The 23,358-nt window shown below is 42.9% G+C and overlaps 1 protein-coding gene across 1 annotated transcript; it reads left to right on the top strand.

Moving 5' to 3' along the window:
- The first annotated feature begins 1,238 nt into the window (after positions 1-1,238).
- On the top strand, positions 1,239-20,529 carry LOC120817982 (monocarboxylate transporter 2). The gene is made up of 5 exons (XM_040174690.2): positions 1,239-1,403; positions 8,908-9,153; positions 13,823-13,966; positions 14,681-15,484; positions 16,017-20,529. The coding sequence occupies exons 2-5, from the start codon at positions 8,937-8,939 to the stop codon at positions 16,277-16,279; spliced, it is 1,428 nt and encodes a 475-aa protein (XP_040030624.2). The 5' UTR covers positions 1,239-1,403; positions 8,908-8,936; the 3' UTR covers positions 16,280-20,529.
- The last annotated feature ends 2,829 nt before the right edge of the window (positions 20,530-23,358 follow it).

Here is a 23,358-nt window from a genome sequence, read left to right as displayed (position 1 = left end):
CACTTATGTAGTGTTTTACAAAGCCTTATGGCTTAGAAAAAACACCATGTATGGTGCCTCAAAACTGAATAAACGTAGTGGCCTTTCAGACAATGTCAAACAATGGTGCCCACCACTATAGCATTTTCTATGTGCCATTTGGCCACGTGCCAGGATTCCTGTTAAATACTTTACTGTGTGTCGACACGTTGCGTATAGGGTGATTTCAAAAGGGAAGGGCAAATATTTCTGACAGGATGAAAGAAGAGAGAGAGCATTTCACTAAAACCAGCAACTTTGCTATTGATGCATTTTTAGGAATGATTAATGATTTATCATAATAATTTCTATCAAAGTGAGTAAGTTACTCCAAAACCTGGAGGTCTTCTGTATCTCTGCAGCCTCATTACAAGCCAACCAACAGCTCTTTCCTTCTTAAGTTTATCAGATTTGTTCTACTGGTAACGTCATATGATCCCCGTTGTTTTGTGCAGTGTTCTGAAAAGTCTTCTTCACATTCTACAAGTCCCCCTTACCAAATGCAAAGGCTCCATTGAGACCCCTTCACATTAATTTAACCCAGATTGGGTTTTTCATTGGTGATGCCAGTGGCTTTACGCACGCAAAGGACATCTGATGGCGAAAGAGTAAAAGTCAATGTACAGAAAATCCCATTTCAGCGGCTTTGAGGGCCACTGACATACTTGCACTTCCCTCACACTTAATTAAATCAACGCTTGATTTAACTCATGTTTCAACTTTTATCTCACTATTTAAACTGCCACTTTTTAAATGATTATATGATTATTATTAACAGTATGCCCTTATCCAGAATAACCCTTTCATTGAACTTTTTTCGTACTGTTACATGTTGCATTGTTGTTAACCTATATTTCAATGGTTTCATGCATACTAATTCAGCTCCTTCTGCTTATTATCATTATTGCTATTAGGTATTAAGAATAAGAAAAAAGGTTTCTCAATTACAACCATGTTGTGCTCAACTTATGTTAATAACAAATCAAATAACAGAATATATATATCGGTTCTCTATTTATTTGCCGCTTCAAGGGTTAGGCGACGGATCTACCCATCAGTGAAGTGCGTTCATACCCCGAACCGGACACGACGCAGCGGGGATACGCGGTACAGCAGGCCCGCCCGGGAGGTAACGAGTAACGAGTAGTACTGAGCGGCCGAGCCGCTCCTTCCGAGCCGCTCTGCTCCAAAACAGACGCACGACGCGGCCGGCGCGCGCCGCCCTCTCCTGCGCGCGCGCGCGCGTCACGTCATCCAGCGCCTCGCTCAGGAAATTCGAACACAAGAGCCTTCGGCGAGCGAGACGCATCTCTCTGATCCAAGGTCACACCGAGCCCGCATCTTGCACGCGCGCGCGCACACACGTCACTACCCCACCTCAAAAGGTAAAGTCACATTTAATGTCTTAATTTTTTTTTTTACCGAGCCGCCGCTGTCGTGTGATCTGACATATTTAACGGGGGATTTCGGTGTCGTTGGGACGCCGCGGTATGCAGAGATGAGGTTGCGATGAGCGAGAATGCATTAATAATAATAATAAGCATAATAATAATAATAATAATAGTATACATGAAGCGAAAGAGCTTTTTAGCGTCAGACGGCGTGAGTTGACGTTTGATTTAACATTGTGTGATGCGTTCAGGAGCAGTTTGCAGAGAGGTGTGTGATTCCCTCTCCACGCGGTTGTGCCCCGGGAATTGCCGGAGGAAATTATATATGAATATAACAATTCAAACCGTTTTTTTAAATAAAGCAAACGCAACTGTTTAGTCCATGTAGGCCTTGGTCATTTAAACTGGCTTCATCCGGTCGCTGTCCTTGCATCAGCAGCATCATATGATTGGGCCTCAGTGCTGAGGAGTCGCTCTGCTGTTGCCTCCCTCACTACCTAGTGTTCCTAATGGGAATCCAACTGTTACACGTTTCCTGCCAGCAAACAGGGAGTTTTATTATTAGAAAGAGGGGTTTTGTTTTGTTCGTTTTCCGGCACAGGGTGAGTTGTGAGTGCTCCACTTCCCTCCAGGTCAGCTGATGATCTGTAAGAATATCTCCATGCCACCTTTATCCACTGGACAATGTATCACTGCTCTCTGTTTATTTACACTAAGACAGTTGAAAGGCTATTATTCACCTAGCTACTAGTCTGCTATGGAAGAGCGTGTCAATCATCTTTAAGCGAGTTTAGCTCATGCAAGACACCAGGACCACAGAGAGCCTTCACATCTTCCGCCGCGAACTAAAGACACACCTCTTCAGACTCTACCTCGACTAAAAGACTAACAAATTGTAGCACTTAAATTGTACTTATAACGTCACTCATCTATAGCAAATAGTACATTGGCTTATTTGAGGAAATTGCACTTTCTTGTTTCTTGTTCTTCTGAGTTTGTACCCTATGGTTGAATGCACTTATTGTAAGTCGCTTTGGATAAAAGCATCAGCTAAATGACATGTAATGTAATGTAATGCCATTTGTTATTGATCCCTATAGCCACTGTGGCCCAAAGTAACATCTACAGGATACGAGTTTCTGCCAGAATGCTACAACTAGAGAACGAACTGTAATGTTTGTGTAAATTGCGCTTTCTGTTCTTTTCTGTTTGTATCCTTATGGTTTAAATGCACTTATGGTCACTTTGGATAAAAGCGTCAGCTAAATGACTTGTATGTAACTGTATCGTCAACGGAAATATAGCTATAACCTAAGCCTCCACAAGCTGATGGCCAAAGCTGTGTTTTATTTTCTATCAACGCCAACATTGTCCACCTGCCAGCACCTAACATCCCAAAATGAACATGTTTCTTTGTTTAACCTGTTCACAGACTTACCTATAAAAAAAAAGCACATTGTTTGGCCTGATGGGTGTGTTTCCTGTCACCTCCTGTAGCTAAGATCACCTGCTAGGTGGCAGCTTCATAACCAATGGGAGTAATACCAATCCTCTCATGTAATTCTGGTAAAAAAAAGTATGTTTTTCCTGTTCAATACGCAGTTTGCATCACAGCGCTTGTTCGTTGTTGAGGACATCGGAAACCATGCCGGTCGTACTGGCCCCATTTATCTGTTTGTGGCTTTTCAAATATATAGTGTATATGTTTTGTTTCAGCTTTTGTTCGCCTGTAGTTTCAGTCTGAGGGATACCTGCACATTCTTTGGTTGTTTTTCCACAATATATGTTTCCATCAAAAGCAGTGACGTCTTTGTTCCATAACTCTGTTGTTAAAGGTCAACATTTTTTTCATATTTCGTTGGTGAGTCTGTTCTCACGTAGTATATTAGGAATTACACGGACGGGTTGTGCTCTTGTGTACCTCGCAGATATTAATACATTTCTATCGGTTGTTGTTTCTGATAACACCTGATATGGAACAAGGCATTGTATTCCACTCTCACTTGATGACCCCCCCCCACTAAAAACCTATTCAAATGAGGTGGTCAAAATGTATGTAGTTTAGTTTAATTCACCACACCAATACAAGTTGTACAACAATCCACTTGACCCCATGTCCAACACCGATGCCAGATGGGCAAAGTAAGTAAACTTTTTTTGTCATAGTAGCAATTACAATCATGTCTAAAAAGGAACATAATGATTATTTATTGTTACAAAAGGCTATGTGGGTAAAAGGGCAAGTGCTTCTGTAAATCTGTCATCATCAAGGATTTCAGCCAAGGAAAGAGAACATAACGGCCTGAAGTTTTCCCCGTTTGTTTTTCTGTATGGAATTCTTTGGCCTTCATTCAACAGTTGAATGGAAAGAGGCAGGCAAGAAACAAGGAGATAGAGAGAGAGACAAAGTGGCAACCCAAAGACGCAGCAGAGACCAGTGCCTCTGACCTTCATGGCGTGTTCAGGGGCGTGGGAGAGGCGGGAGCTTGGGATTGGCTGTTCAATCGAAGTGTTGACGAGCCCACATGGAAAAAGTGGAATGGATGGCCTGAATCCCAGCATGTTATTGTGTCCACAGAGCTTCTGCAACCACCAAGAACACGGTGCTGCGTGAATGTTCTTTTTCTGTCAGTGAATCACAAATTTGGTCTCGCCAGAGGTTTTCCATACATTTGTTAATGGTCAGAGGCGTGTTTATGGAAATGTATCAGTCCACTTGAATTTTTTTTTTAAAAATCAAGGTACTAAACTATCAAGTTTGACAAATACGTTGAATGTATCATAGCCTTAGTACATCTTACGGGTGAGATGTGTGGTTTTCTTTAGAAAGCAGCGTTCTGAGGGAGCCATTGTTCCAGTGGCATTTGCTGGTGCTCGGCTTCAAGGTCACGGTAGCGGAATCAGACGCTGATAGGACGAATGAGACGCGTGGTTCGGTTTGGCACCCATTGTTCCTGTTAAGTTAATAATGAACCATTTGTACAACAACGTGAGTAGTGTTGCTCCAAGGTTACCTCGGGGCTAATCCTGCGTTGCCATAACTTGAAGTCTCGTGACAGTTGGTTTGGTCGGCAGGCGTGGCGTGAGGGTCACGCTGGTGGCCGTCGCTGACAGTAGAGGTCATATTTCCGTTTGGCAGGAGTTTGACGGGGCTTAAAGAACCTGTTTTATCTAAACGGCATTTAAATGGAACCGTTGAATATTTCTGCTGTTCAAGGTCTTCGCGAATATTACGAGGCGGAGCCCGTAATTCCAACGATGCGTATCGTAAAACGTATACAGGCTGAGCAGGAATGTCCTCTTGCTCCCGGACTCTCATTAAGACTTGTTCCCACATCAGCACCTGTCAGTCAGCTCACCTTCTGCCGTCCTTCATTACAGCACGAGTCCTGCAGAGCTTCACAAAAGGCCACATTAAGAAACCATTACTGAGTAATCACTGGCCCGCTATCAGTGAAAGTGAAAGGAGAAAAAAGTGAGTCCACTTAGCAGCTAAGAAGTCAAAAGAAAGCTTTAATCGGTGTGGGAAATGGAGGGGAGGAGCTCTACTTCCTCTGAATGGGACCTTTGCAGTTCTTTTCTTCCCGTTTTAATTGCTGGCTCCAAGAAGTCTCAATTCTATCAAACACTTGTGTGGAAATGTCCAAATATCTCTCAAATAACAAAAGAAGTTACCACATAAAGTTATCACCACATGCAATTGTTATTATTATTAAATGATTCATTTTCCTTATCAAATCTTGTTTGAGAATCATCGCTTCGGGAAGACGATACTCACAGCAAAGAGAAAGGAGATCTTTGGTTTCCGCTCCCTGGCCAAATTACTTACTCAATAATTGTATTAAATCTGTGAACGCTGGTGTTTATTAGGATGTCTATTCAAGATATTCACTGTTAATATTTCAACACTTTTATCCCAACCGTTTATCCCATTTGTAACTTACCTAGTTTTGTTTTTTGTTTCACTTGTGTATTTCACAGTAAAAAAGTCTCCTTGACAGCCCCGTCCGTGACCTTCTCCTTTACTTGAACCTATCTGAAATACAACCTGAGACCCCGTGTCCCTCCATGGTGCAAATAGTGCAGTCCAGGCCTGCTGCCAAGGTACTAAGTGATGTCCTCGGAGGTCACACTGACAGACACACAAACACGAGATGCACTCCAAGAATGTATTGCTGTCTAGTACGCCCTATTAGCTTCTGCCGGTTGGGATGATTTGATTATAGAAACGCTATTTTGGTCCCTGAACTCCTACCTTTTCCTTGCTGCTCACTCAGCACTGTTGTTCGTGGAGCGTCAACAATGTGAAGCCAAACATTCACTTCCAAGTACAAGCAGGGGACACTGGACGCAGCCTTTGTGCCTGACAATCCTTCCCAGCCTGTGAGAAAGAAGAAGAGTTTTAGTGAGATCTTTTTGAGATTAAATGTCAGAAATGGATTATACTATTCATATGTTTTTAGCAAAGTACATACATCTAAGACGTGTTTTCCTTAGTTTACACAAAAATCCTTTAAATCTGTTTGGGGATTGTGTCTTCTGGACTGCCACATGTTGACCACATGTTTCTACAGCAGCTTGAATAGAGGTTGGGGTCCCTGGGATGGTAATGTCTCCTCGTCAGTCCACCCCTTTGGTCAAGACTGCACCACTTTGCGTTCAGGATAAGATTGGGGCCCTTACTCCTTTTTCCGCATGGACGTTTGGGAATAAAAGTGCATCTACATCTACGTGCGTCTACGCATTTGAGCCGCAGTTTTTAATCCTTCCATCTCAGAGGCTTTTGACAGAACAGATCCACTTCTAGTTTAATCAACAAGCTGTTCGCACATGATGTGTGCTGCATCACAAGGCAGAGCCTCAAGTCTATTTCCTTATGTTTTATATGCACCAGAACATTTGCCCGTTGAAAACGCCAGCGATCTACAAACAGTACTGAGCCCAAAGGCCTCCTGTGTTGCCACTTTGGAGGACTGAAGTTGCTGCTCTGTTAAGGAGCGGCTTATACGCAGATGCTATGTACAACGGAGTCAAGACCTTAACTGCAAGATCGTTGGATTATTACAGTTTAATGGCCAATAGTAAGTATAGAAGGAACTGAAACACAAAATAATCGCCGGGCCTGCTGGCTGACGAGAAGGGACGTAATTGTTGATTAATATGTTAACATCGATCGATAGTTCCAGGCATCGTGGTTACTGGAGTTCAGTTGGATCCGGTCCTCACCTGTGTGTTAACACACCTGTGGCGTCAGTCACTCCTCCGTCCGTGGTGTCAAGTGAAGGACACGGAGGCACACAACGTGGATCCGGGCTTCTAAAGGGAAGTGTTGACATTGCAGAAACTGAAGGGCGACTTTGCTCTGTTTGACTTCTCATATACTTAATGTGGTTGATCATAAACCAAATTTGTCAAGCTCGCCTGGAAGTGTGCCTTGTCCTCCATTCTTCGCTGCTATTTCATGGTCAATCTGTTCTGAGCTTCACATTCGAGCGCATCAACTTAAGCAGCTTATGAGTTATGAGGTTTGTCCGTGCATTGTGGTCACGTTCAATCAATCAAAACCAGTGTCTGCTACCAGAGGGCTGCTGTGGACTGCCAGTAATCTGATTAGTGTGGATTAGACCTACTGTATGGAAAGGAATAATCTCCAACTCTGATTGAAGCGGCAATACAAGGCATATACACCGTGATATTTCCATTCACCAAGCCAGTTTTCCTAATAACAATGTTTCAACGCAGCATTTCCTATTATGTGCAGACAGCCAGCATCACAAGTACCAACCCTGTTTTGTTTGCAAACAAAGGCAAGTTCATCTTATTGAGTTTTTCTTGGAATTCATAGACTTAATAAATAGAATTTCATTAATCAGGTTAATTAGTTTGTCCTATTTGTTTTCCCTGTTTTTTCATTCTTTCAAAAATGTATGTGTGACTCAATTATTATGTTTCATTACAAATTTAAAAATACATCCCTAACGGAAAGATACGAGTGATTTCTTCAAAGATTAGCAGTAATACCTATTTACTATGAATCAATATTGTAATGTGAAAGGGCTCATGGGCGTCATGATAAACGCAGAAAATGATTACAGTTCCCCTTTTCCATGTCAGGCTTATCTTAGAAATGTAAGTTAATGATTCAAACCCATGATCAAGTTGAAACACTTTTTGGTGTCACTGTCAAGCCTCCAGCATATATATATATATATATATATATGTATATATATATATATATATATATATATATATATGTATATATGTATATATATATATATGTATATATATATGTGTATATACAGTATATATACACAAGGACAGGTTCAGGTATTGGAATCTTGCCTGTATAGAAAAACCCCCACACCATAGCAGCATAGAAGCATGCATTTTCCAATTTAGCTGCAGTTGCATGGAAAGGAATTCTGATTTATATTGTTGGAAATAAATCATTTAAAAGGACACCATTCTTTTGAAACACAAACTGAATACAAATAAAGAAGAATTGTCCAAATTTATTCAACAGAGATTTCCTAACTTTTAAACGGAAATCTAGGTTCAGATTAAAAAAGGGGAGGTTTTTATTTAATATTATTAACTATAAAAAAGTAATTAAGCCTGACGTTTTAGTGAATTCCTCCGTTAGTTACTCTCTTCTGCTGCAGGTACAGTAGCTAATGCAATTAGTAGGGGAAATTATTAGCAAACGCACTTAACTAATGTCAAATGTTTGCTCACTTGTGAACGCAAACATGAGAAAAACTGTCGATTCTTCCTGAGTGTTCATTTTGCTGAAACCCATCTAGCTTCCTCCATCTCAGGCTGTGGTTTCATTTGCCTTTTCAATGTTTATCCACTGTTTTACAGGCACTCTTTTGTCCACTAAATATGTCCCACGTCCCGTGTAACCACGTCCTCAGTGTGAGCTATGAACTAGTTGTGCGGCTGTAGGTTAGACACAACAGCTACACATTTTCTACTACGATGTTTGTGTTTCTCCTTGAAAGGCACTTTGTCAAGAAAACAAACTCCCCAAGTGTGAATGTGGACATTCGTCTTTGTATGTGACGTTGGGGTTTGTTTGCATTGCACACAGCAACACCTGGGCTCAAACGCCTTTGTCAGTTTTCAGCCGTTGTATAGTTTCCATTACTTGACGCGGTGAATACTGGGTGGGGCTGCTCCACTCAGGTGAAGTGAATGCACGCCCTCTGAAAGCGGTAATTATCACAGTGCAGGACGTGGACCTGTGGTGTCCCCTTGCTCCCCCGCTGGTGTCATATTACCGCTAGCAGCTTATCTAAATGAAGGCACATATTTGTTGACCACCTGCTTAATCCCCTCGGCCTCATTGTTTGTGTACAGTCAACATGGAGCTGGGGATCGGATACATGTGTGTCGTCGGTAACGATCTGTGACGTTTTCCCAAGGAGACGGGACAACAGGACGCTGGTGGTAACACGCAATCTTCCTCTTTCCCTTCCCCTTCCTGTCGTTGCAGTGAACAGTCAGCGTTGAGGTGGGCCAGTGATGCCGCCCCCGTCCACAAGTTCCCCCGCCGCGCCTCCGCCGGACGGCGGTTGGGGGTGGGCCGTGGTGCTGGCGTCTTTCATCTCCATCGGCTTCTCGTACGCTTTCCCCAAGGCCATCACCGTCTACTTCAAAGACATCCAGATCATCTTTGATTGTTCCTACAGTCAGATCGCATGGATCTCCTCCATCATGCTAGCGGTCATGTATGCTGCAGGTGAGTCCTTGCTCGGTCGGAACTCTTATGGTGTTTTAAAGTTACCGACGTTTTCATTTCTTTGTATGAGCAAATGTAATATTTGATGGAGCTGCAGTTAATTGTTTCTAAGCCCCACCCCCCGTTGACCACGTCCACGACACTGTCACTGACTGCACTCCCTTATGAACGATGACCAGGCCTTTGGAAAATGAAAAAAGCAAATTCAGAAAGAAGCAGACAAAATGCAAGATGCGTTAGAAGGACATACAGTATCCAGGATGTCAACCCGATTCAGCTCTGAAAACACTGTCCTGTCCTTAGTCCTTGTTAACTGTTGAAAGCATTAAAAGCATCATGTCTACATTCAGTAGCAAGCACAACACAGTGCAGTGCTAACGCTACCTGATGACAACTAGTCCTATTTTAGTCTTATTATTACGTTTATTGTAACAATGATATCACCTCATCAGTCTAGACAACATCAATTTTGACCAAATAAGTACACATTTTTTGAGCAAAGTTTAAACTTCTTACATGTTTTACTTTAATTTTAACAATGATCAGTGTCGGGGGGGATCTTTTAAAGATTTTATTCGTTACACATGTTGTTGGGGTTTCATTTTGTAGGAATGCGTCGTTTCCTGAATCCTTAGCAGACGTGGTTGGGATTTGCAGTGTTGGCTTGTTGAGCGCGTAGTGTGCTCATACACGTTGTTTGTTGCCAAAGGGATAGGGTTAGAAGTCGGTTGTGTCATCAGATCGTGACCTGGATTTTGAAAGCACTGCATCACAAGATGCAGACACGCCGTCACATGATGAGCCTCCGGACAGCGAGAAAACCCTCCATGTTCTGCCAAACTGAAGCAGCACGTGAGAGTCAAACACAGATAATGTACCTGTTCTAAGGTTGTAGATAAAGGGGAAAAAACAAACAATCATTTTTAATGATAACGTAGATTACAAGCATTACCAGCATTGACTGGAATCAGAATGAGTAAGAGCGCTTTGGAGGCTCAAGATGCGTTTCCCGTAGGTAATTTCCCGACACCATATTGCTCTGGTCACCTGCTGTATTTCCCGCTTTGGCTTCAATCCAGAGCCTTGCTTGGCGGTGCCACGGCGGCCATCTGTCCGCGCTGTAATCCTCCTGTCACTCGATCTACTGCTGTTGTCCCCATCTGCAGCGGCACAGCAGCACTGGAAAGCTCATTTAGTGCGGCTTCTACCAAAAGCAGTGAAAGCAATTAAGAAAATGCTTCTCTCAGACCATCTTAGTACAACCCTTGAGTAATACATGGATTTATATGTTAAAGAATCAAATGTTTGTTCTGTATTGTGGCCACTATCTAGCAAATCATTTTGATGGTCTTTGCTCTATTGTAACTTTTAAATTGTGTCATCCCTATGAAATAAATTAAGTCTCAAATACACAGACGCAGCATATCAATGTCAACATATGTGCTGTCAATGATATGATATGATAACAGAGCTCAGTGAATAAATGACAACAATATGTTTAAGTGTCATTTGGAAACCTTGGCTGACCTCTGACCTGTCTGAGAGATCAAGTTGAAAAGAATCGGCCGTGGAGTCACGGTTTGGCGACAATTGCCAAGTGCCGCTCCTGCTTTGCGATGACTGCGTGTCACTATCGTGTGGTGACGGCGTCAATATGTTCAGGTACTAAGCGAGCAGCTCTCGCTACTCATTCATACATATTGATTAGACTCATCAGCTATTCATTAAAACATTTGCTCTTGTGTTCTGCCTCTTACGCTGATGAAGCAATCACTGTTTGGCGACTGTCTTCTGACTGCTGTGTGTGTGTGTGTGTGTGTGTGTGTGTATTGGGGTTTACACAGCTCAGTCATAACCGTGAACCTGCCTGATAATGACCGACAACCTCAATCCAATTTGCAGAAAAGCGCTTTTAATTCTAATTCCTGTCCAGTGCAAAGATGGTGTACAAACTTTCACAATCTCCGAATACAAATCAAACTTACGGAAAATATCCATAAGCCCCAAAGAGTCAAATCCGTAATCCTCACATTAATAATGATACAAATTCTTAAAAATGCTCTTTTTCAAGTTTTTCAATCAACAATCAGTAGGTTTAATACATGAAAACGTTTCAATCTTTTACACAAGAGCAGTCGTTCTTCGTAGTTTCGCACTTTCATCTCTTGTGTTACTTCCCTGCCTCTATCGGACTATAGGAAGCGATGGAATATAGTCTTCATCAACTAACAATGTAAACAAACTGAACCCCCACAATGGTTCCTCAAGCTCTGTGCTGTAACTTGAATACGTGTTGCATCGCAAGAGATCACTCAGGCTCCTGTCAAGGCCCATAAGACCACAGCAGCATGACAGGCTTACTATCTAATCATTTGCATAGTCAGTTGCCTGACCGACAATGCAAATTAGTTGGCAAACTGCTTTTTTAACAGACCTATTTCTAAGGATAGAGGTAAGATCAATGAACCATAATAGCTGTATTTCTTAATTATCTATTAACATGTGTGCTAATATTTAAAAAAAATGTATTCAAAGGTTGTAAATTATGAGAGCATACAGTCTCCAAGCTCTAAACTCCGCAAGAAAGCACCAAATGTGTTTCACAGTCTGTCCTTTGAAAAGCAGGCCGGTGCACGTGTCAGCTCGACCCTTCGTGGCGCTCGTTCCCTCAGGCGCCGCCGCAAGATGACTAATTTTAAGCTGGAGGCCGCGTGTCCGCGTCGGATCAATGCCGCTAATCCACAGAGACAGGAGGGACTCAACCGTGGGAGAGGCGGCGTGACAACAATGCACGCGTGACTCATAAACACAGGTAGACGCCGGGCGCATAAAAAAAGAACTGTGCTCACACCTGTTAAGTAGTTTGTCATGAGGCAACCAAACTGCTACTGAAACTACTAACCGGCCTAATGGGCACAAACAAAAGCAAAAATAATCCTGTTTTGATTCGCTGCTCTCATTTGCGTATCATCTGCTGCCAATTGAGCGGCTCCGCTTCCCATTCTAGAAAGTATTCTACAAATAGTCTTTTTCCTAAGAGAGAACAAGTAAAACCTCCAAACTTTAGGCCGCCGTGTCAGTATGATGCTGAGTGATGCTGCCCCCCCCCGTTACGCCGCTCTAAACTTCCCCCCCGAAGCCTCTTGTCAACTTAAAAAAAATGTGTATAAACTTTTACCACAATGCCTGCAAATATCTATGTAATGGGCTGGCTGGACACCGTGTCCGTGTCCTCTCGCTGCAGAGCCGCTTCCGAAAGTAGTCTGCTTCCATTTCCCTCGACTGTATCCTATTTGAAGTGTGATGGATGGGCAGCATCATCCTGAGCGGTTCCCGCCTCGTCTCTGCGGCTCACATTAAAGGGTCGTGGATAAAAAAAATGGTCAGACACATTTCTATATGTGTCATTCCCTTTCGGGATGTAGGTGGTTATATTTAGTTGGGGGGTTTTGTCCACTGTGAAATGAAGTCCATGCCGCGCCTGGCCAGAAGATGATAAGCCCTTTTTTTCAATGGAGGCGATGTGCAGGCTCAGGGGCTTCCTCATCCGGGGCCGATCCGGGTAGCGCCGAACTCCCGAGAATAATGATCACCGCAGAGGACGGAAATGAGGTCGAAAAAAATAGATTCTTGCAGAGTAAATTAAGTCAGATGACGCGCTGCCCATTGTGGCTTTTTAAATTGCACTGCGCCTGGCAGAGATATGATACATATTCTGGCTGGTAATGACATTATTATCTTAAAATAAAACATCTTTCATTACTTTTCACCCTCCCTTTTGATTTACACCTCCCGTGCTTAAAAGACAGCGTAGGGTTAGGGGGCCGTGTCAATTTATGTAGACACAGTACTCATTGGATGGAATATAGATACACTACCAGACAAAAGTTTGGGCATCTTTGCTCATTTAATTGGTCTTTTAAAGACTAATTCAGAAATGTAATAATCAAACCTTGACTTTTCCTGATAATCGACCCCCCCGGACTACCCGCTAATGAATTGCAACGTATAACCAGCACATTCAGTTCACGATACCGTAAAAGCATGTTCCTAAACATCTAAGCACAAACTGTGAAGGTCGAAGCAGGTGGCTTTGTAAAACCATACAGACATTCAGTGGCAGTTTGGCTATTAATATTACTGTTGACCTTTTGTTTTCACTAATTAAGTCATTACAGAAGTTAAAGTCAGCCACAATATAATTAACCTCATTTAAGGCTTTTTCTGTGAGTTCTCTGTTACAAACACATCTCTGGCACGGCATTTTATACACTCGAGAAATAAAAAAAAGGGCTTTATAATTTGCTCTGCTTTTTGTTTTTACGTGAAATGTATGAGATTGCGCCTGTACACAAACTACAATGTTACTTGATGCACCTCCTTTTTTTTTTGCATTATAGACAAACAATGTTGAAAGACATGGAATGCGGACTGCCAGTCTTGGACAAAGGATTGTCAGTCACTTCCCTTAAACTACTTTGGCCCAAGATGATGGGTGCCATGTTTAAAAATTGAAACCACTTAGTTTCTGCTATTAATAGGAGCGGAGCTCCCGCTGGCGTGCGGCACTAACCCGGTTAAATCATTGCGCTTTCACATTCAGTTACCCTGCCTTCTGTAAACTTATGACATGCATGGGTTGATCTCGTCTTTTCCCCTTTGGTTCCAGGTCCCATCAGCAGTATACTGGTCAACACTTACGGCTGCAGGCCCGTCGTCATGATGGGCGGCTGTCTCTGTGCCACTGGCATGATCCTATCTTCCTTCTGTAACAGCGTGGTGCAGCTTTACCTCTGCATAGGAGTTATAGGTGGTAAGTCCACCAAAATCCACTTAGCTCCGTTTGATGAGGCACTTCTAAGCAGCAGGTTAAAAATAAACAGTGTTTCCCTTGTTAATTCAATCTATTCTGGTACTTTCCTCAATGTATTATACTGTGTCTTTAACAGATTATAAATGCTACTTAAAAAAACCTACTTGTTGACATATTCTGAAAATTATTTTTGATAAGAAGTTCAAATGTTACTTTCACTTATTGAGTTTCATCAAATCTTTCGGGCATATTTCAAACTGTCAATACATTGTGCTATGTAATTTGAAAGGGGGGTGTGTACAATAAAGGAAATAATATAAGGAAATTATATTATTGGGAAATATTGATTTGACATATGCAGAAATTGACTCACTATTTTAACAAGAATACCCTTGCAAATGTTTAGCAAGTATAATGTTTACCTTTTTCATTATCAAAATGTAACTTTTCTAATAACTACTAAAATACAACTGATGCTGGTGAGAACCGGATTAGTCGGTGAGTCTTTAGAGCCATGATGTCAGCACGGCTGAACAGCGATGTTGCTAGTTGTTAAAGCAGAGACATCACAAGTACTCAGTTGCTTAGTTTCTTTTATAGGAACACGAAGTAAAACCCATCCTTTCTAGTCTTCTTCAGCCTTAATACGTTAACAGTTGACGCATTACTGTTACTAAATTAACTTTAATGCACCTCTGTCATCTCTACCCACAGGACTTGGACTAGCCTTCAACCTGCAGCCGGCCCTCACTATGATAGGCAGATACTTCTGCAAGAAGCGTCCCATTGCCAACGGACTGGCGATGGCGGGCAGTCCGGTGTTCCTCAGCACCTTGGCTCCTCTCAACCAGTACCTCTTCAACCATTTCGGCTGGAGAGGCAGCTTCCTCATACTGGGTGGCCTGCTGTTGAACTGCTGCGTGGCCGGGTCCCTCATGAGGCCTCTGGGGCCGCCGCAAGGCAAGCTGAAGAAGGACGAAGAGTTGGCCGCCATTACCACCTCCACGAAGGAGAAGCAAACTGCCTGGCAAGTATTTAACAAGTACCTGGACCTGTCGCTCTTCAAGCATCGCGGCTTCCTCGTTTACCTCTCGGGCAATGTCATCATGTTCCTGGGCTTCTTTGCGCCCATCGTCTTCCTTGCGGCCTACGCTAAGGACATGGGCGTGGACGAGTACTCGGCTGCCTTCCTGCTCTCAATTCTGGCTTTCGTGGACATGTTTGCCAGGCCCTCCATGGGGCTACTGGCCAACTCGCGCTGGGTCCGGCCCCACATCCAGTACTTCTTCAGCTTTGCAGTGCTGTACAACGGAGTGTGCCACATCCTCTGCCCGCTGGTGGAAAGCTACACCGGTCTGGTGGTGTATGCCATGTTCTTCGGCTTCGCTTTCGGCATGGTCAGCTCCGTGCTGTTTGAAACGCTGATGGACCTTGTCGGGCCTCAGAGGTTTTCCAGCGCTGTGGGACTCACCACCATTGTGGAGTGCTGTCCGGTCCTCATTGGTCCACCTCTAGCAGGTAGGATTAGGCCGAATATCATTCAATCTCGTGCAAGTGTTTCTTTGCTCGTCTGGTTATTATTGTTATTGGAGTTGCTTCACAGCATTCTAAATTGTTCTAAAACTACCATTAACCTGGGGGCTAGTGGCTAATATAATGTATGCATGCTCAGTCAGTCACACAGGCTTACCAAGATAGTTTGGTTGCTAATGTGACAATATGTTCCAACAGTACCAGTGGCTTTTGTTTCTTACCCGTCTGCAAACTATGCAGAAATAGACAGCTTCTCTTCTGCTTAGCGTGGCGCTCAGCAGGAGGTAAGCTGTCTTATCTTCTTTCCTTATCAAGGGAAGTACTTGCATGGATTTACTTCTTTGCGAGCAAATTATGATGAAGGACATTCCATTAAACATTTTTATCTGAAATTAACAGCGGGCCTTTTTTCTCAAACGGGTAGGATTAATAGTAGTTAAACGCTTAGCCATTTTTTAATAGACAATAAAATGGAGTTCTAAGTGGTAATACTTAAGATTGTATGTCTGTCTTGCAGGGAAACTCGTCGATCTCACAAAAAACTACAAGTACATGTACTTTTGCTGTGGAGCTGTAGTGATTCTGGCCAGTATTTGGCTCTTCATCGGGAACTTCATTAACTACAGGCTCCTGGAGCGCGAGCGCAAGAGTGCAGAGATGTACAAACCCACGGAGACCGAAGATCCAGACAAAGCCGTGGATCAGAAGGCGGCCGACGGGGAAGCCCAGGCGTCGGAGGAAAAGGGCGACGAACCTATGCAACGGGAAACCAACATCTAGAACCCTCCTCACTGCCAACAGCTGAACCTCCCCACTGCGACGACCTCGCAACACACTCCACCACGATCGAAGCGGGCCAAGCCTAGAGGTGCCTCTATTTGAGGTCCTGTGCACTTCTGTGAAACTGCAACTGCCAAAAGGAACAACTGCAGGAGGCTGTGAGGCTCAATATCTGTTTTGTCAAAGAGCTGCGACTAGAACAGGAATGTTAACCACAGAGAAATGTTTGAGATATTGCATGCATATGGGGAAACCAAGTCAGAAAACTGAATGGAAAACAGTGTAGTACTAACTTTTAATATGTGTTTTGCCGCGTTCACCTCATATCGGATTTACTGTCAAAAGTAATTCTCTCAAAACCCGAGAGCTAACACACCACGGACGTTACAGATGATTCAAAAAATTGAGTTTTCCGGCTGATATGAGTTAGTCATATGTCCCAACAAGTTCAAGATTATATATAAGCTGTAGTAACATTCCTATATGACGTGAATGCAGCATCAGCGCGCCGCCAAACCGGACCAGCACCAGCAAACTGAATTCACGCTCCAGTCTGAATGGTCTCTCTTCTTCACACACAACACAACCAATATTTGGTAATCAAGGACAGGTTGAATCATAGAGAGGAAAGCACTGCACAGACTTTTCAGAGGTCAGGGGTTGGATGATAACCGCAGCAAGTTTCACTTCCTTGGAGATGTTTTTGAGAAACACTGAATCCTAACTGTGCTGTACATTTTTTGAAGATTGTTGGAATATCCGAATGTCCAGTAGTCCTTCACATTAAAGTGGCTGCTTTGACAGATGGGAACGTAATTGAAATCATATCAACAGGGAACAAAATAGGATCGGAAATCTGCCTTGATAACGCCAGTTTGTTGAGCCTAAACAGTTTGGCTGATTTTCCTCGGGTCGGTCAGCTCCGCACGATGCGAAAAACTCCAGTTGATGTTGTTGCCCACAGGGTGAATGCAGCGTTAGGAATCCCAGTGCATCAGGAAATGTTTGATCCATCTGCTGGTATGTTTCAAGCAAGAGCTCCAAATCCTAATTGCACTGTGTTTTAAAATGGCATTGGGGTGCCATAAAATTTACGCTTCCAAAAATAATGAACAGATGTTTTCACAGCTGGTGATGCCGTTGCCCGTGTATGATACTGCCTGCCTTTGCACTGTTACGTTGTGTAGTGAAACCTGCGCAAATGTCCCACTTTAATACTTCCGATCAAGTCATAAAAGGCTCCCTGCACGTCGATTGTTGCATATTGCACTCGTATAAAGTATGCTGAAAGAGAAATGGCCCCAAACAACATTTGAGAAAAATGCTACAATTAAACGAGTTTAACTGTGGTTGAATGTAATTTCCTCTGTGAGCCTTAACAAGGCAATAATGACCAAAAAAACATCTGCATAACAGTGGCATTTCTACAAACAGAGCCCATCAGCAATATAATTCCTCATATTGTAATGCAGTTATACAGGGAAAGGTGTTTCCTGTGCGCGACACTCCATTGTGCGATACATTGCCTTAAATGTAATGTGAAAAATGCAGGGGTATGTACGGGGAATTATATTATACGAACCTTTGTGTGTAAATGTGACCCACCTTTTATGCTGTGAATAACTTTAATATGAGAAACCAGTGTCGTGTCCTCCGCTTGTCTCCTAACATGTCTGTATAAATGTTTCCGTAATGTTGTTCTGTAACTAACTCACTGTAATCCACATCAGAATGGTAATATTATGAAGAAATGCTACGGATGCTACTAATCACTAAATGCTATTGAACCGTATTGCGTTCAAAGGAGTGTGCGTTTCATGAAACAATGGAACCGTTGCTGTAAATGTCAATATCGTCCAACATTTTATCCATTCCAGGTGTTTTGTAAATGTCACCCTGGCGCGCTGTTGATTGGTTTTGAGCGAGAACCTGCGGCTTTGGTGTGAATCATTGTCCTGATCGTGTCGTGTCCCACAACACGGACAACACATTTCCATCACATGTTATGGTCTCTATTTTTTTTTTCCACACGCTTTAAATATATGAATGTGTATTCTGAGTAAGGAAGATGGGTGTCCAGCTGTGTAGCAGGAGCGCATAACTACATCCTCACGTGGTTCACCAACTCCACACGCTCTGTTACTGTGAAATCCCATCTGGAAAAGGATTGCTTTTGACAACATGTGTTGTGAAGACATTTATTGTAGATGAGATCATTTCTGAAGGATTTGCACACTTGTTCTCATGGTTCCGTTTGGAGATTATCATTCTCTCACAATGCACCAGTATCTCATGCCGATATTAGACAGTGTTTTTATATTGTCACGTCCTTACCCTCCTTATAGCTTTAGTTCATGACTAACATTTTGAATGTTACCTTATCCTGCTGGCACTTCATTAGTGGAAAGAGATGCTACTGAAATCGGATGTCACTGCTGCCGTACAATCACTTTTTACCAAATAACACTGCCCCCTGCTGGTTCTAAGCCACCTAGACCAAACTCTACAGGAGGCCAAGCTTCCCTTCCCTCTCACACACACAACGGTTCAGATGTTAATCTTTAAGATGTTCAAGCAAGGTTTCAGTTTCATGGGTGATATAAGTGCGTCAGCATTGCATTGTTCATGTGATAATACTTTCTGGGTGTGTTCTTGCTAAGTACACAAACAATCAAACACAACCTTGTAATGGTTTAGAGAAACTACGGGGAATACCATCGACTTCCAACATATTTCCCCCCATACATGTTAACATTGTTATTTCTGCTCCAATCTTTCGGTTGTAGAAAGCTTAGTCGAAACGCAGTCAAACATGATAGGAGGAATTAAAAATGATCAAAATTGCAGTTTTCTTGTGAAATCCTCGACAGTCAAATCTTTTGACGCTATATTAAATCCGTGAGACATATAGCTTCGTTTACCGAAGGGTTGGGGGCTCCCTGATCACAGATCCCTGACATTGTCCTCTGCTAATACGAGCTTGGTCACAATGTTATCGTAGCCTCCTCAGTGTACTTGATATTTGTTATCCAACTTAAGTAAACATACAATGTTTTGGTTCTTTTCGTTTATTCAATTTAATTGTACTAATTTAATCCCAATGGAGATAATTGATTTGTCTGACATGCAGCACGAGCCTTACGAATTATATTGCATAGCATCTTGTGTATTTTATATATGTTTTTTTGGGTACATTTACAAACAAAGGCTTGAAGTTCAAATGAAATGAATAGAGAATACTTTCACCGCTCTTGGATTATTTCTGTGCTGTGTGTTTATTTAAATAAATATGTTCACTTTAGGAAATGCTATGGCTAAAAATAATAAGCTATATAGTTTTATTTTTTCCTGATGTGGAAAGCAATATATGAAGGCTTATGATTCTGTAAGGGAAAGGGACAGATGTCCCTCAGCTTCCTCAGTGTTTATCTGATGGAGTTACCAACATTTGTATGTAGGAAGAAATGCTTTAATGACAATTTGCACCTATTGAGTGAAGATCCCTGGAATAAGTGTGACGTCTCGCCATGATCAAAATTCATTCAAATTTTGTTCTAAATTTCTGTTTTGATGCGATTAAACTGGATGTTTCTTATTCAGGGGACAATTTAATTTCTGTCTTTGAAATCAGGAGTTTTCACTTTCCATTCAGAAAAAAGCTGATTTTTCAAAAAGGTCTCTGCCCCCTAAGCCGATGGGATCATTCCTGCCTCCATTAAGCGTTTTAAGACCGAACAAAAGTATAATCTGTGAAAGGAAGTCTTGCAAAGATCAGTATGTGTTATTGGTGTTGATTGTATACATGGCGCTTTGCTACTGGGAGGCTGAAGGACTGTTGATAACATCTCTGTGCCTTATTACGCTAAAACATGTCCTTGTGTTGCTCAAATTATGACATCTAAGTATGTCCTTTTTCCTTACTGATTGTATGTTTGCAAACCTGCACTCCCACACTTAACACACGTGAACACCAGATATGGTCAAAATATGTCTAAATAATTGTATTACCTTTATACGTTTCTGAAGACATTTTAGGACAACTGTGTTCACATCAGTGCGATTCTTTGTCTCAGCATTGAAGTCAGTCCATCAACGTCCTTCCAGTAGCAGGCTTACCGTGTGCTGCCCCCTCTGTATGGCACCGTCTGTCCCACTACCTCTGCGGCACCATCGAAGACAGATTAATTTCATTAGAATTCTAGTTGTATGAGTGGTCTCACTGTAGCAAAATAAAGTATATATCCAAATAATGGTTTGCCTATTGTTTGTTTCTTAATGTACGGTTTGACTGATGGGTTATCAAACAAGCTATGAGAAGGTAAACGCTGCTTTAGGCCTAACTGCTGAGATGTTTCCATCAATACTCTCGGCCACATAATGACAAAGCAAAATCAGGATATTGGATTTTTTAATTCATGAAAAAAAAGCCTCACATTGACAGAAGTAATCAGAACCTTTGCTGGAATACTTTGAGTTTCCCTCAGGGGACTCCCCTTTTCTCTAGACCTTCTTATAGATGTTTCTGTTTCATTGACACACTCGTGGTCACTCAGATTGATTGGACACAATTGGAAAAGGCCCATAAGTGTCTGTGTGTAATGTTTCAGCTGGACGTGCAGCATCAGAGGCAAAGCCAAGCCGATGAGGTTTGCCGTGTTGTCTGACCTTACACATCACTTCAGACGGAGCGATGAGCTAATAAACCACTAGGAAAAAAAGGCAGAAGCTCCATATGGTCATGGTATAAGGCCTTTAGCATGTCTGCACAATGAATAACAATAAAAGAATACGATATGTGTGTGCATCTCCATTAACAGTCCACACACGAGATCACCTGGAGGGGACCAGCGGCTCTTATTACACTCAAAGTGAAACTCCTCCCGTTCTCCCTTTGCCTCAAACCCGCCGATAACGAATTCTGCCTGGTAACCAATCGCCCCCCCCCCCCCCCCCCCTCCTTCATTCCCCTCCTCCCACCCCCATCTGCATCTGTCTCATTAGCATGCGATGCTACGAGAGGCTGTGCGTGCCGATGATGGCTGGAGACCATGAGGCGGTGTTGCGGGCTAGATATTAATGGGGCGGTAAGGGTCAACAGGAGATGAGAGAACAATGAGCTCCAGTTCTCTGGTAGACATTTCAGTGTGGGAGGGGGTTGTGGTGGGGGGGCTGTTGGGTTTGAATGCAGAAGAAGTTGACCTTCAAAAGCAGTGTCAAACTGCATTCCCTGCAGTGCTGCAGAGTTTCGGGTCGGCTGCCTTTGAGTCCTGCTGTCACGCTGCCATATAGGCCAACCACACCTCACTAACAATGTTGTGGTAATAGGTTAAAGACTGCGGGGATGCAGGTGGGCCCAGTGGAGATGTTAGCATGCGTTTGATGCGGCGTTAAGCTGCTGATGGTGTACATCCACCTGCCCCCATTAGCTCTCATCCCTCTGATCTCCTTTCTTCTGCCTGCACAAACTTGAAACAGCACCGTATGTACCGCGAGTCTGGATGCTGGCGATTTTTCAGCCACATGCAACCGTGTTTTCCGCTGAGGTTTCCTATCAATTAATCTGTGGACGTTACCCAAGATGAAAATAGTCATTTGTGCTATTTCTAGCGACGTTTCGCATGTGAGACGGAATAGAGCACGGCGTTACTTCCTGCTTCAACCGGCATCAGCTGTCATGTTCATGCTGTGCAGTCACTGCCTCGGTCACAACGTTGCTGCTGTCAGCTGACTTGTGACTTCCAATCGAGCTCCCAGAAGTCCATTCACCAGCTCCTTCAGTGCAACACCATGTGTTTGGTATTGTTGATTTAAGAGCTAAGGTCCACGTATTTCGTTTAAAGGGGGGGGGTTTATTTAGCACCCTCTGAAGGAACAGAGCCCACAGCCAATTTAACCAGACGGCGTCCTTCCAACTTTGGAATTGGGCAGGAATGCGTCAAAAGTTTCTTTAAAATGTCAGAATCCAATATGACGAGGGCATTCGATTCACACGGGGAATTGGCCAGGTGTGTGGAGGCGAAGAAGTCAGCAAGGTCAGAACTTCTTTCAAACCTTTTTTCTCCTTCTGCCCGCAGCAACTTCCATTTCTTTTGCCGTTGAGTGCAACTCCACAACCTCAGAATCAGTCAGCTATCGGCCGGAACGGAAATTTTATTCACAATTAGCCTCTTTAGTAGTTAAGTGCTTGTGAGATGAGAGCCGAGTGGGTTTTTTCTTTTGTAACCCATTCAACCAACATCTGCTCCAAAGTGACTAAAAACAGAAACCAGAACGCTTCCAATAACAAATGTTAATCCGTTTGTCCGCTCTGCATCCATATTAATCGGTTGAGAGAGCTAAATAATAGAATGAATGCACTTTGTAAGATCTATAATGTCCAATCGTTCTTCTTCATTAGACTTTTTGTTAAATCCTTGAGATGTGGCCCGAGAACAACACAACACTATTAAAGCCTTTAACTCTGGTTTAAAAAAGGTTTAAGTCAAAACACATTTTTGAAATGATGCTTTCCTGTTGCATTCGCAGTTGCTTTATATCAGCATCAATCACATTCAAGGAGGACGATTCCCAACTGGTACAAAAGCAAATGTTGTCTTTCTGACCTGGAAGAAAACTGCCCACCAAGGATTAGTTTTAACCCCCCGTATCGCACACCAACTGCGTGAAACCAATAAACGCTGCCTCAAGGCATTCTGACCCAAACCGGGGCTCAAACCACGATGCGCAAAAGCTACAATCTGCTCCGTAGTCTCAACAAGACACGCATTAACCTTCCCTGCATTATTTTTTCGGAGGAGATCTCCCACTTTGAAGTGCTTCCATTTAACCTTCATTTAACTTTTGTGTCATGCGCTCCCAGGCGCCCCACTTTGACAGCGGAGGCCTTTAGAAGTCGGAAAAGGCCCGCGGCTATAGCTGGCATATCAGCACATCTGTCTGCTCCAGCACCAGGTTACGGAGTGGAGAACTGGCTGTTCGTTCTCCAGCAAGTCTTTCTGCTACTTGGCGATTGGATATCGCTGCAGCTCAGTGTTAGGGAGACGCTTTGAAAAGATAAAACATTACTTTTGAAGGGACAA

Source organism: Gasterosteus aculeatus, chromosome 4, assembly GCF_964276395.1.
Source record: "Gasterosteus aculeatus chromosome 4, fGasAcu3.hap1.1, whole genome shotgun sequence".
In the NCBI taxonomy this organism is placed as follows: Eukaryota; Metazoa; Chordata; class Actinopteri; order Perciformes; family Gasterosteidae; genus Gasterosteus; species Gasterosteus aculeatus.
Note: the sequence above shows the minus strand (reverse complement) of the source record. Positions and strands in the feature narration are given on the sequence as shown.